Source organism: Camelus bactrianus, chromosome 17 (assembly GCF_048773025.1).
Source record: "Camelus bactrianus isolate YW-2024 breed Bactrian camel chromosome 17, ASM4877302v1, whole genome shotgun sequence".
Lineage (NCBI taxonomy): Eukaryota > Metazoa > Chordata > Mammalia > Artiodactyla > Camelidae > Camelus > Camelus bactrianus.
Window position 1 is genome coordinate 930,867 of NC_133555.1, and position 12,298 is coordinate 943,164.

The following is a 12,298-nucleotide window of genomic DNA, read 5'->3' on the forward strand; positions in this document are numbered from 1 at the left end:
TGACAGAATACGCTCACTCCAAAGGGGACTCAAGTCTTTTTTAAGAGTAAATTTTTACTATCTTTTTATTTTTCCCTCATTGTTTGCTTTTCTACTTGAGTCAACTCCAGTAATTGTGTTTTCCTTAAAAGTATCCAACTAGATTTTAAATTGTAGTTTTGCTCATAATTTTAAAATCTTACTTGCAGTTTTGTTCCCTTTTCCCTTACTAATGGTATTGACCTGTGTCTTCTTTTCTTGATGCTAAAGGTTTGGCTGCTTTATTCATCTTTTTCAGGTTTTTTAGCAATCGGTGCTACTGGGTTTCTCTTATTTCCGCAGTAGGAATTTGCGATTCTCGCGAGTGCGCGCGCGTGTGCAAGCCTCTTGACCTGAGTGCTTGATTCCCGTGCTTCCGGTGCTCGCTTTCTCCTAACACGCGGGCTTGGGGCTGTCAGGGGCCCCCTGGGACGCACTCGGTTCTCACACCGACCTTCACTTCCAGGTAAACTAACGTTTACATTGCGAGTCAGTCTAACACCCGAGTTACTCCGAGGCCTGCGCTTTGGGCCGTGGATTCCTGGGATTTAAGTCAGCTGTGAGCACCGCGCGGGCGGAGCGGGCGAAGGGGATGAACAAGCTGAGGAGCCGCGCGGGGACGAGGCGCGGAAGCGCGGGCGCGGGGACACGGGGCGGCCCCGTGCAGCCTCGCGAGGACTCCACGCCCCGCCCCCCGCGGTCCGGGCGCGAGGTCTGAGGTGCGAGGCGCGAGGCGCCGGGAGGCGCGGCCCCGCCCCCGGCCTCCACGGTGCTGGTTGGCCGGTGGGCGGAGGGGCGGGGACCCGCCCGCGGCACGCGGCCGGGCGGGGCCGGGCGAGTGACGGCCGCGCGGGCCAATGGGCGTGCGCGCGCCGCCGCCCCTCCCCACGCCCGCGCGGCCCTGACGCCCGGGTGGCTGCGGAGGGGCGACGCTGCACCATGGGCCGGCTGCTGAGGGCCGCGCGGCCGCCGCTGCTGCCGCCGCTGCTGCCGCCGCTGCTGCTGCTGCTGCTGGCCGGGGGTGAGCGGGCGGCGGTGGGCGGGCGCGCGCTGGACAGCTCCGCGCCAACAAAGGGCCGCGCGGCGGCGGCGGGCGCTGCGGGTCGGGGGCGGGGCGGGCGGTCGCACGCGCTCCGGGCGCTGCCGAGGGCGCGGGGCCGGGGCGCGGGGCGCGGACACGCGGGGCGGGCGGGGTCCGCGTGCACCGGGGCCGGGCGGGCTTGTCGGGGTGCGTGTCCTGGCGACAAAGGGCGGGGCGGGGACGTGAGCGGTGACAGACGCGGGGGGCGGGGGGCGCGGGCCCACACGCAGGTGTGCGGAGGCGACGGCAGGTGGGAGCGCGCGAGGGGCGCAGGCGTGCGGCTCCTGCGGACGGAGCAGCCGTGCAGCGCGGGCCGCACGAGGACGTGGCCTGGCGGCCGGGCGAGCCCTAGCGGGGCGGGTCGAGATTCGGGGGCGGGGCGCTTGAGGGCGTGTGCGCCAGCCTGTGTGCACCTGTGTGCGTGTGTGTGCACGCGTGTGCGGGTGGCCGTGTGCGCGAGACTCGGCCTGGGGCAGTTCCTGTGCGGTCAGCCTGCAGAGGCGCGGGCCTGTCACCCATGTGTGAGTGGAGGTGTCCGCCTGGTTGGGGGGGGCAGGCTCTGCTGGATGGTGGTCCTTCCCTGGGTCCCTCACCCTGAGCTTGTCCCACACTCAGCTCGGCCAGGGGACTGTCCTCCGCTGTCAGTCCAGGGATGGGTCAGGACCGAGTGGTGTGCACAGGGAATGGCGTCAGTTTGACTCAGACGGACACCCTCACCTCTGTCCTTGCGTGCCTTAAGTCCTCTCTGGAAGAAGGCGACTTCCTCTGCTATTTCTTTGTGTGACAGCCACCCAAGAACTGGCCAGCAGGGTGTGTCAGGACCCATGCCCAACTGTTACCACTGACCCTCACCTGGCTGTCCGGGATTACTGTGGGCAGCAGCACTCCGGCTACTCCTCCCGCCTCCTCCCTCCCATGCACTCTCCCCACAATGCCCATTATGGCCCCTGTGCTTGGGTGACGTGTCCAGCCATATGTGGTGTGGACACCCTGCAGGGACGCTTCACCATTTCTCAGACACACACGAGTGTGGTGTGGTGGCAGTGCGAGACCTTTCTGTTGAGCGACACGGCAGGGTAGGCCGAGCCAGGTGCTCAGGGCAGCTCCTGAATGGGTGTCTGTCCAGGGCTTCAGGCGCTCTGGACTTCAGAGCTGCTGGTTCGGTGAAGGGAGGGTGAGATACGGTGGACATCAGAGAAGGATGTTGGGGTCAGGAGCAGATCGCAGGGGAGGGGACCCTTGGGCATTACAGAGACCTTTCTTCATCCCCTCAGATATAAACCTGCTTTGTTCACCTCTTTATCTGAGTTTGTGTGGGTCAGATTTTCAGTTCTTTGAGGCTGATCCCTGATTCCTTTTCATATGCCTTCTTTTTCTCCTCTGTTGGGAATGACGAACTAACAGGAAATTATAGGTGCTAGATGAAAAAACTCAGAGTGTAATTCTGAAATTTAAAATCAGATGGTGTCTCAATTAAGGAAGATTAATTATTAAGGGCAAAAGTAATTATACACAGAATGTTAGGTCTCAGCTACTAGTTTGGTGGGCACCTTTGAAAATAAGTAACCTCGCGTGATTACCTAAATAATTACCCACTGCCGAAACTTGAAAATACCAAGGTCTATGTAAAGAAAAAATCATCGTCATCAGAAAAAATAACTTCAAGAAAATGGCAGTGTTTACTGCAGAAGGAGAGAAAAACCAGGTTTCCTTTTTCACACCCAGCTTTTCAGCAAGATTATCAGAATCTGCTAATTCCTATCAGACTGTTAGGAAAGATGGACAAGGAGGGACTGTGACTTCTCCACAGGTGGCAGGTGGAGGAGGCAGGCTGAGGCGAGACCCCCCATCTTCTAAGTCGTGGGGGTGGGAGGGAGCAGACCTAGTGAAGGCATCAGTCCACAGTCCTCTGCACAGGGAGCGTCACCCACTAGGAAGCCTTTCCTCCCCAGAGGCAGGGAACCAGCAGGCCTGCTGGCCTGGCTCTCCTCACAGGAGCAGGCGGTTTCCTCGTGGGCTGTCCTGGACAGCCTGACCAAGGCAGCGATGGCAGTGACTCCCTGCCTCCACACCTCAGTTCAGCTCTGAAAGAGCTCTCAGGTTTTGAGCCTCTGGTGGTTTTGTGGAGGGTAAAGTTCCAAGAACTCATCAGTTGACTTTATTCCTGGACTGCATGAATTTTTCCAGTTCATTTGTTCGTAGTATTTGTTTCCCCCAACACTGGGGATTCCGTTCTGCAAAGGAGAGCTGTTACATCAGCTGGTGACTTGTATAAAACTTGCACTTCATTTTCCAAGCAGCAGTAATTTCCCCGAGGGCTGAGGCTGTCTTGTGTTCATCTTTGTGTGTCCACAGAGGGCCTGGCCCAGTAGGTGGCACAGAATAGGAGCTCGGGGGCGACCATATTCTTCTGAGCAGAGCAAGCCTAATGCAGGCGCGACCTCCAGCGGGACGCTGCACCTGCCTGCAACCAGAGTCAATCTCACTGCCATCGTATCTGATGGGCACTGTTACGTGATTCTGATTAGCTTTTAAAAAGTTAGAAAATAACTCTCCCGTGAGTCCAGTTGATAGATGAAGTGTTTCCAAACACAGGGTCCGTGCGAAAATACAAACGAAGGGGATTCTTGGTGAAAACACAGGGAGCCGCTTTACTGACTGGAGGTCTTCTGCAGGAGGAGGAGAGACTCCCACAGCCGGGGCCGCTGTACGATTTGGGTGTTCTGTGGGGACCCCGAGTGCAGGCTAGAGGGGACGGATGTCCTTTAGTCTTCAGCGCTGGCCCCTTTCCTTGCTCCTTAAACCCCATGAGGTATCTGCTGCCTTGGATAGTCTTTCCTTACATGTCCTTTAGAAGAAGGGGACGTAAAGGGTAGCTTTCCAGTCTTTCTTCATGGAGCATCTGCAAGACCTTCTTGTGGGGAGACACCAGCTAATCATAGTGCTTCTCTTAGCTAGTTATTTGGCCTTAATTTCATGAGGCCTCAGTTATTTCATCTGTAAAACGGAAGGGTATTTATTAATTTATTCATTCACTTATCCAAACACCTACTGAGCTCCTGTTATGTTTCAGAGACTGCCGAGGCACCAGAATGACAAGGGTCGGGACACACCAACCACGTGCCCACTGTTCTGTGCGAGGCTGTAGGATGATCTGTTATGGCTCAGTGATTTGTCCAGAAGGCTGTGGTGTTGGGAGGGCGCCCATCCTGGACTAGTGGCCGGGGCGGTTCTCAGAGCTGAGGCTGGAAGCAGGAGCGGGTCGGGCAGGGGGCGGGGGGGGGGACTGTAGGCCTGACCGGCTTCTGCTTAAAGGCCCTGATGCTGTTCGTGTCTCTCCCCAGCAGTCCTAGCTCTTCCCTCAAAGTCACGTGGACAGCTCTGATCATTACTGTTCACATCAGCCTTTAGTTTTAATGTATTTGAAGATCCTGACCATTGTTGCTTTTGAATGTTCTCTTTTTCTGGCCAAGAACGTCTGGTTCTCTGTTCTTTATAAAGGATAATGACATATTCGTAGACTACAGCCTGCTCTTTGTAGCGTGGTTTGTACCCGCGGTGTGGAGCTGACCTGCCTCGGCCCTGCCCCTGTGAGGCCCGCGGGCGTTCTCGGCTTGCTCTGCAGAGAGGACAGTAAGGCGCCGGGTGCAGACGCTTCCCGGAGCCACGCAGCGTGGGGAGCTGGAGCGCACGGCGGTCTCCTGGCACTGCGTGCTCTCCCAGGCTCGTCCTCCCATGTCTGCTCTCCAGACCTGCCTGTCCTCTTCCGCACACTTGTTAGTTGTTGGTTAAGCCCCTCTCCCTGAACCTGGACCACTTCCCTCATGACTGGATGCCGTGTCCGTGGTCCTGTGTTGTCCGGCTGGTGCGTGGCGTGCAGAGACCCCGTCCACTCTGGCTGCAGGCTTGGTGCCTGGTGGACTTGTTTCTGAATCTGACACCCTTGTCTTCCTCAGAGACTGGGCGTTGTGCTGGCCCGGCCCAGCTTGTGGCTCACTACTTGGCGAGGTGGTTGTAAAGAAAATTCAGATGGTGCTTACAGAGCACTCGGCACATGGCACCAGTAATGTCACCTCTTATTTTTATTATTAACATCTCTAGGAATTTCCGTGACCTGCTGTCACGCCACATCACGGTGCGCTCTGGGCTAGAGGGGGCAGTAACACCTGTATTACTGAATGTTAGTTTTAGAAAAGAAAATACGGGGGTCATTTCATTCACCTTACTCATTTTTTGGTTGAGGAGACTGAGACCCAGAGGTTTTAAGCAACTTTCTGAAAGACATATAGCAAGTTAGTCATACTTGTGTAATTAGTGATTATGTTGTGAAACTGGCAAACAGGGCTATTTCCTCTTCTTGATGGGTAAGAGTGAGAGAGCAGGAAAAACGATGCCCTTTAATTTACTGTTTTTGTTTGTTTTGTGAACTGGGAGAGAGGGATCCAGGGCTCCAAACAGACCTGCTGTTACCGACCCTGGATGAGTTTGACCTGTGACCTCACACAGCCTTTTAAAGACTGTATTGCTCATCACATTCTTAACACAGTTTTGGAGAATGTTCAGGCTGGAATAGGAGCCTGGGGAACAGTGTCCACACAAGGTCCTTGGAAGTGGGGCCCCTCCTCCACTGCCCTCTGTGCCCCCAACACAGCGCGGTGGGGGTGGGGACTTGGGACACGTTCCTGAGTGAACAGACGCCCCTGGATGCTGATGCAGTCAGCGCCCCCACCCCGCCTCCCCTTTGTCCCCACCACAAGGCGGGCTCAGCAGTGCGGCTCCTTTTGCAGCCCCCAGGGGTGGGAGTGTCCCGCACCCCCACCCTCGCCCTGGATTCTCAGTTGTTGGAGGCGTTATTGGTGTCTTAACCCTGTGCGAGGCTTTCCACTCCGGCCTCTTGTGACCATCAGCTTTCGTGTCTGCAGGGGCATCCCTGGGCATGTGTGCAGCCGGGTCCGATGAGCCCAGCCCCGAGGGCCTCACCTCTACCTCCCTGCTGGACCTCCTGCTGCCCACCGGCCTGGAGCCACTGGACTCCGAGGAGCCCAGCGAGGCCATGGGACTGGGGGCTGGCCTGGGAGCCCCCGGCTCGGGCTTCCCCAGCGAAGAGAGCGAGGAGTCCCGCATCCTGCAGCCGCCACAGTACTTCTGGGAAGAGGAGGAGGAGCTGAATGACTCTAGTCTGGACCTGGGACCCACGGCAGGTAGGGCTCCCCTCCTGAGACATGCGCCGACAGGCCGTGAGGAGGCCTGGCCCCATGCCCGGCAGCCACATCCTTGCTCGCATCCCGTCCCGTCTCCCCACCCGCTTTCCCCTGGGGCTTCCACCTGAACCTCAAAGCCAAGTCCCTGGGCTCTGAGGGGCTCAGTGGCCCAGGAGGTCCTATTGATTTTTGTTTAGTGGCCGTATTCTGTGCTCCCCTAATTCAGTATAATGCTTATAGCCTGTGAGATATGGAATATTACCCCATTCTACACACGGGAAAACCAAGGCTCGGAGAGGTGAAAGCGTTTGAGGTCATGCAGCCGCTGAGGTGCTCAGTCCTGACTGAGGCCTGCGTCTGTCCACAGTCTAGGGTTTTGGTGGTGTTTTCTCCGTGCTGTGCTGTCTGTTGAAGGTTCCCAGGGGTCAGCAGATCCGCGTCCCTCCTTGGGTCTCTGAGCCCCAGGAGGCAGTCTGCTGCCCTTCCCTCCGTCACACACCAGGCTGGGGGTCCGGGTTCACCCAGCCGCGCCGGGCTGGCCCCAGATGTAGCGCAAGCTCGTGGGGCTTCCCACTTCGCACAGCAGCCGTGCGGCGTGCTTTTCAAGTGTCGGGGGTGGGGGACGGAATTTAGCCCTAGTTTTTCTTTTTTAAATATGTAATATTTTGGATTTATGTTCAATTACAAAACAAGTACAAAAATAATTATGTGGAAATTGTAGAAAATACAGCAAATCCAGAAACAGTACAAAGAAGAAAATAAAAGCCGCCCATGATCTCACAACTGTGAGATAATAGCTACTTCGGGACACATCCTTCTAGTCACTTCTATGTGCAAAATTGGAATCATTTTCTCAGTGAAGATGTTTCTTAAATTTATTTCCACTACTAGCTGTTCTTTTACAGCCTGGTTTCAGTGACTACGTTGTATTTCATCACCTGGACCGTCCTTCTCGGTATGAAACGGTTCCCCATTGTTGAACGTTTAGTTTCCAGTTGTAATGGTGCCACACGTACCCTTATATGTTTTTGTGCTTTTCTGATTGTTTCTTTGGGATAAATTTCTAGAGTAAAATTGCTACCAGCATCCCACCCAGAAACAGAAGGCACAAACTATGATCATCTGGGAGGGTTTATTTACGGATGGCGATGGATTCACAAAGTATGGGCAGAGGATGGGCAAACCACAGAGGAGTCCAGGGCTGGTGGCCACGGGCGCTCAGGTCCCCTGCACCCGGAGGGACAAAGAAGGGGCTCGGGGGAAGGAGCCTGCGAGGACGGGGGGGCAGGGAGCAGGTGGTCCTGATGTGAAAATGAGGTGACTGGGAAGAGGCAGGAGTGTAGACACCTGGCCCCCCCTCCTCCCATCTCCTGCCAGCATCGCCATTGCTCTCCTTCCCTGCGCCTGTCCGGGGGTCCTGTCAGGAAGCAGGGACTTGGTCCGTTGGCGGAATTCTCTGGGTCAGCCTCCTGGTGAAGGGCAGGGCAGGGCAGGGCAGGGTGGAGACCGGGTCTGGGGTGTGGGGCGTGTCTGACACACAGAATGTGAATCTTTGCACAGGCTGTTGTTAAAGGCTTCCAAAGGGGCCTCCAGAAAGGTGGTTCAGTGTGCGTACCCACCAGGCATGGAGGAATGCCGTTTTTTTGACCGCTTCCCATCACGGAATTTTGTCACTTCGAAATCTTTGGCGGTTTGATAGGGAAAACTATAAGGTATAATAGTACATCTTACGTGTGTGTGCGTGAAACACACACATACTGGGTGCATCGTCTGTCCTGACCACTCACACTGTTTCTTCTTGACTTGAGCGAGTGTAGTTAAGAGCAGGCTGGGAGGTAGGCAGACCCCCCAGCCTCGGCGCCACCGCTCCGCCACGGAGTGCTGTGCGGCAGGGAGCGACCGAAGCCTCGGTTCGCTCGTCTGGGAAGCAGTGTCTCCGGATCGCGAGGTGTAAACGCAATGGTTCATTGAAAGCGCTCAGCACAGGGCTTGTATAAGATAAGCTCCCTGAAAATACAGCAATTATAATTACTTTTCCACTTTTTTCTGTCGAGGCTTCCTTTTTTTTTTATCACTGTACAAATTCTCATATAAAAAAAGACAATAACGTTTTCTCTGACATGTGTAGAAGATGTTTTTCCAGTTTATCAATTACTTCTGCTTTTGTTACAGTAATTTTTAACATACATAAAGGGACATTTTTATAAGCTTGGACAGTCTTTCTTTTGAAGTGTTTTTGTTTTTTTCTTTGCTTTCTGTTTGGAAAAGCCTTTCCCTCCTCTGTGATACACATGCACCTTTCTTTCTTGCATTCTTTTTCAGCTCAGACTTTACATTTGACTCTTCCTCCTAGCTGTACCTGTTTTGGTGTGTGGTGTGAGATGGTGTCATGTACATCCCCGAGGAGAAGCTCTCTTGTCACAGCAGCACCCCTGATGAATCTGACTCTCCTCATGGCAGAGAAACGCCACTTCCACCTCGGGCTAGACAGGCCTGGGTGCTGGGGTCTTTCCTCTGTCTCAGACCTGAGATTTTGGTGGGAGATTAGCGGTCACTCAGAGAGCCTGCTGTGCGCCTGGGGCCCTCCCTCGGGATTGTGGCGGGAGGTTAGCTCAGGTTTGCTCTGCCCGCCGCCCCCACCCCTGTCTGTTTCCCCTTCTTTTCTCTGGCACTGTCTCTCTTCCCTTCCCACTGGCTTGTCTGGGGCTCTGGATAAAAAGACCGGCATCACTTGCTGACTGCAGGCAGGTCCTGGGCCCTCACAGACACCCTTCACCTCCTCGTGGCCACCCCACAATGCAGGTCCATGTCCTCGCCTCCGCCATGCGCACTGGGGTGACTGTGAGGTGGGGAAGGAGAGGGCTGTGCCCGGGCTGCATCCTGGCTCATCTGCTGGTCACCTGTCCACAGCCTGACCCTTTCCTCTGTCAGTCTTTCTCCTTTTGCCCCAAGGCTGGTCTTGAGAGCAGGGTAGCATGCTGGGAATGCCCTGTCTCCTCCCCTCCTGCAGCTGCATCATTTGATCAGCCTCTATTAGCCCCTGCTTGGCAGATGTGGGCCTGATGCAGAAGGACGTTGAGTGCTGTGCCAAGGTCATGGCTGGTTGTGGTGGAGCTGGATGGTGGCTCAGGCCCTCCCTGTACCTCCTGGCCCGCCCTCCCCAGCCCGGCTGGCCGCGGGACTTGTGTTCATGCTCCCACCCCCAGCTCAAGAGGCACAGCCTCTGACGGCCTCCCAAGTGTGTAGGACCCCTGCAGGCGGTCGTGGTGGTGGTGTCCCCTGTCCTGGGTGTCCCAGTGAGCGGGTGAGTTAGGGCTGAAGTCCAGCCTCTGTTCCTCTCACCAGGCCACGGGCTGGAAGGAAGGAGCACCTTTTTTTAATTCACCCGCCATGGAGACATCTCTGTGCTGGCAAAGGCCCTGAGGTCACCCTGGTCACGCCCACCTCTTTTCTCCCAGCACTGTCCTAATGTGTTCAGGTGTGAGCTGATTTGTAAGTGTGGGCCATGCCCTCCTGCCCTCTGCTGCCCCCCCTGAAGTCAGGGGCTTCCATCTGGGGGTCTCTGGGAGGGAGGAAGGCCCCGCCCGTGGGGTTTGCAGCTTGAGTCAGAAGGGACGAAGAAGCCTTCAAAGGGCCTGCCAGGGTGAGAGGTGTGCCTGGAGTGCAGGGTGACTGTGCTGAGTGCCATCCTGACAGGCCCTGGGGACCTGGGCCGCTCCCTGCAGCGGGGCCGGGCTGCTGGGGACGTCCGGTCTTGGGGCCTTGTGGTGACTCGCACGTCTGGTCCAAGCACCTAGCTGTGCCAGGCGCTGTGTTAGGCGTCTTAGTGCGCAGTCTCGTTTAACTGTCACAGGAGCGTTGAAGGATGCCGTGTCCGTCCTGCTTGCCCGGTGGACGAGCTGAGGCATCAGGAGCTTGGACGACAGCCCAGCTGACACGTGTAGGAACAGACTTCAAACCCAAGTTGTCAGGCCCCAAAGCCTGGGCTCTTTCTCGTCTGTTGCCTCTCGGCTCAGCGACTGCTAGAGACGAGCCACGGTGTCTCACAGTTGGCAGAGTGCATGTCCCCGTGTTTTCGTGGGATTTCTTCTTTGGTTAGCTGGCTGGGTTTCGCGAGGTCAGCGGGGCAGCAGTCAGTGTCCCTGCTTCACGATGAGGAAACAGCCAGGAGAGGTTACCGGCTTTGCACGGGTCCCACGGCCTGTGTGCAGCGGTGCCGAGTCCCAAGTCAGCGTCTCCTGAGCACAGGAAACTGGTGCGTTTTACTGTCACCAGAGCTCTGTTCTGCGTCCCGCGCCGGGCTTGCTGGGCCTCCTCCCGCAGCAGCGGTCCTTCTGCCCGGCTGCTGACAAGTGCCGTGGCCTTGAGTGGGTTTCTTTTCTAATCTTGGCTTCAGTCTCTTCATTTGTGAGTGAGACCATGGGGGTGACAGGTTCAGGTCTTTTCCAGCTTTAAAATATTACGGTTCTCTGACATTTCAGGCGGAGAGCGTGGTCACAACTCTGCCGGCCTGGAGCCAGCCTGTGAGTGAGTGAGAGCAGCTTCCATCCCAGGGGGCCCGTCCATCCCAGGGCAGCTTCCCAGGGGGCCCATCCATCCCAGGCCCGATCCGGCTGCCCCCCAGCCCTCTCTTCCCAGTCCCTTACTGAAAACCTCTGCATGCAGCTTCAACTCTCCTAGTGAGCAAGCTGGTTAGTGTTAACTAGTGAAAGAGGTCTCTTTGGGATTGGCAGGTCCTAGAAATGCAGCTCAGACAGGCTCCCAGGCCTGGAGGGCGTGTGCTTGCTGGCTCAGAGTTGCAGGGCTGGGGCGGGTCTCCAGCTCTGGGCAGGTGGGGTCCAGGTGCGGAAGCGGCGTCAGAACCTGCCTTGCCTGGCGTGCTTCCCGCCCCTCGTTGGCTTCGTTCTGAGACAGGTGGTCCCGCGGGGGTGGCCCCTGTGTCGCCCTCCTTCCTCGTGGCCGCCCCGGCCCGTCTGGAGAAGCCTGAGTGGAGGGGCCCTGAGCCCACCTCTGAACCAGGCCTGAGGCCGTGGAGACAGAGCTCTGACTGGCCTGCAGCAGGTCCTGAGCCCCCTGAAGCCAAGGGTGGCGCCCCTGCTCCTGCACCAGGAAGGGGGGGAGGCCCCCAAAGGAGAATTGGGGCGTCCATAACAGAAGGAGGGGGATGGAGCGACGCTTGAGCGCAAACCACATTGCACTTGATACGTTTTAGAAATCACGTCACTTCAGTTCTTGTCTACCTCGTGGCGCCTGACGCAGATTGAAAGCCGCGGGTCAGCGCCACTGCCTGGGAGCTGGGGGGGTGGTTACAGCGGGTCAGGGCTGGCGCCGTGCTGCCAGGTCGTGCGCGGGCGGCAGGGCTGAGCCTCAGCTCGTGTCTGCTCCAGGCCCTGCCCTGCTCTGTGTGAATTCCAGGCTGCTGCGCACACGTCAGGCACATTTCCTGACAGGAGCACTCTCACCTGGACACCAGAAAAGAGAAGAGAAAAGCCCAGTATTTTTATTTCATGCTAGTAATAAGTATCATTATATGAAAATCAGAAAAATGCAGCAAGTTGAAAAAAAAAGCTCATAACCCCATCACCCAGAGGTAGCAAACAGTTAACCCATCACCCAGAGCTAGTGACCTTCCACCCCGTCACCCGGAGCCAGGGGACAGTTACCCCCCTCCCAGAGCCAGCGCGGCTGGGGGTGCGAGCGTTTAGGTGCGTGTTTCTCTGGACTGTCTTCCTATACGGAAAATACATAAAATATGCTTCTATGGAAATGGGATGCGAGGGTACAGACCTTGCCGTTGCACTTGCCAGCATCTTTCTGAGCCAGCAGACAGCCCTCCAGCCACGGCTCTGAGGCTGCACCGGCATCCCGAGTGTGGCTGGGCCGTCCTTCAGCCAGCCACCCAGCCCCGCCCTGACGGGCGCCCTTGGCCCCGCAGCGTCATGAGCACCCTGGCTGTCTCCTTGGGTGCACTTCTAGAAGTGCGCTGCTAGGCTCGGGA

At 56.8% G+C, this 12,298-nt stretch overlaps 1 protein-coding gene across 3 annotated transcripts in view; it reads left to right on the top strand.

The window, feature by feature from the left end:
- The window catches only part of PODXL2 (podocalyxin like 2), a 36,522-nt gene that overhangs the window by 6,513 nt on the left and 17,711 nt on the right, over window positions 1–12,298 (top strand). For 2 of the 3 annotated variants that reach the window (XM_074344176.1, XM_074344177.1), the window contains exons 1-2: window positions 910–1,039; window positions 6,022–6,300. In XM_074344176.1, coding sequence (XP_074200277.1) covers window positions 958–1,039; window positions 6,022–6,300 — 361 coding nt within the window. In that variant the 5' untranslated portion in view covers window positions 910–957. Of the gene's footprint in view, window positions 1–909; window positions 1,040–6,021; window positions 6,301–12,298 lie in introns of those variants that run through there. The other variant, XM_074344178.1, reaches the window with a different exon arrangement.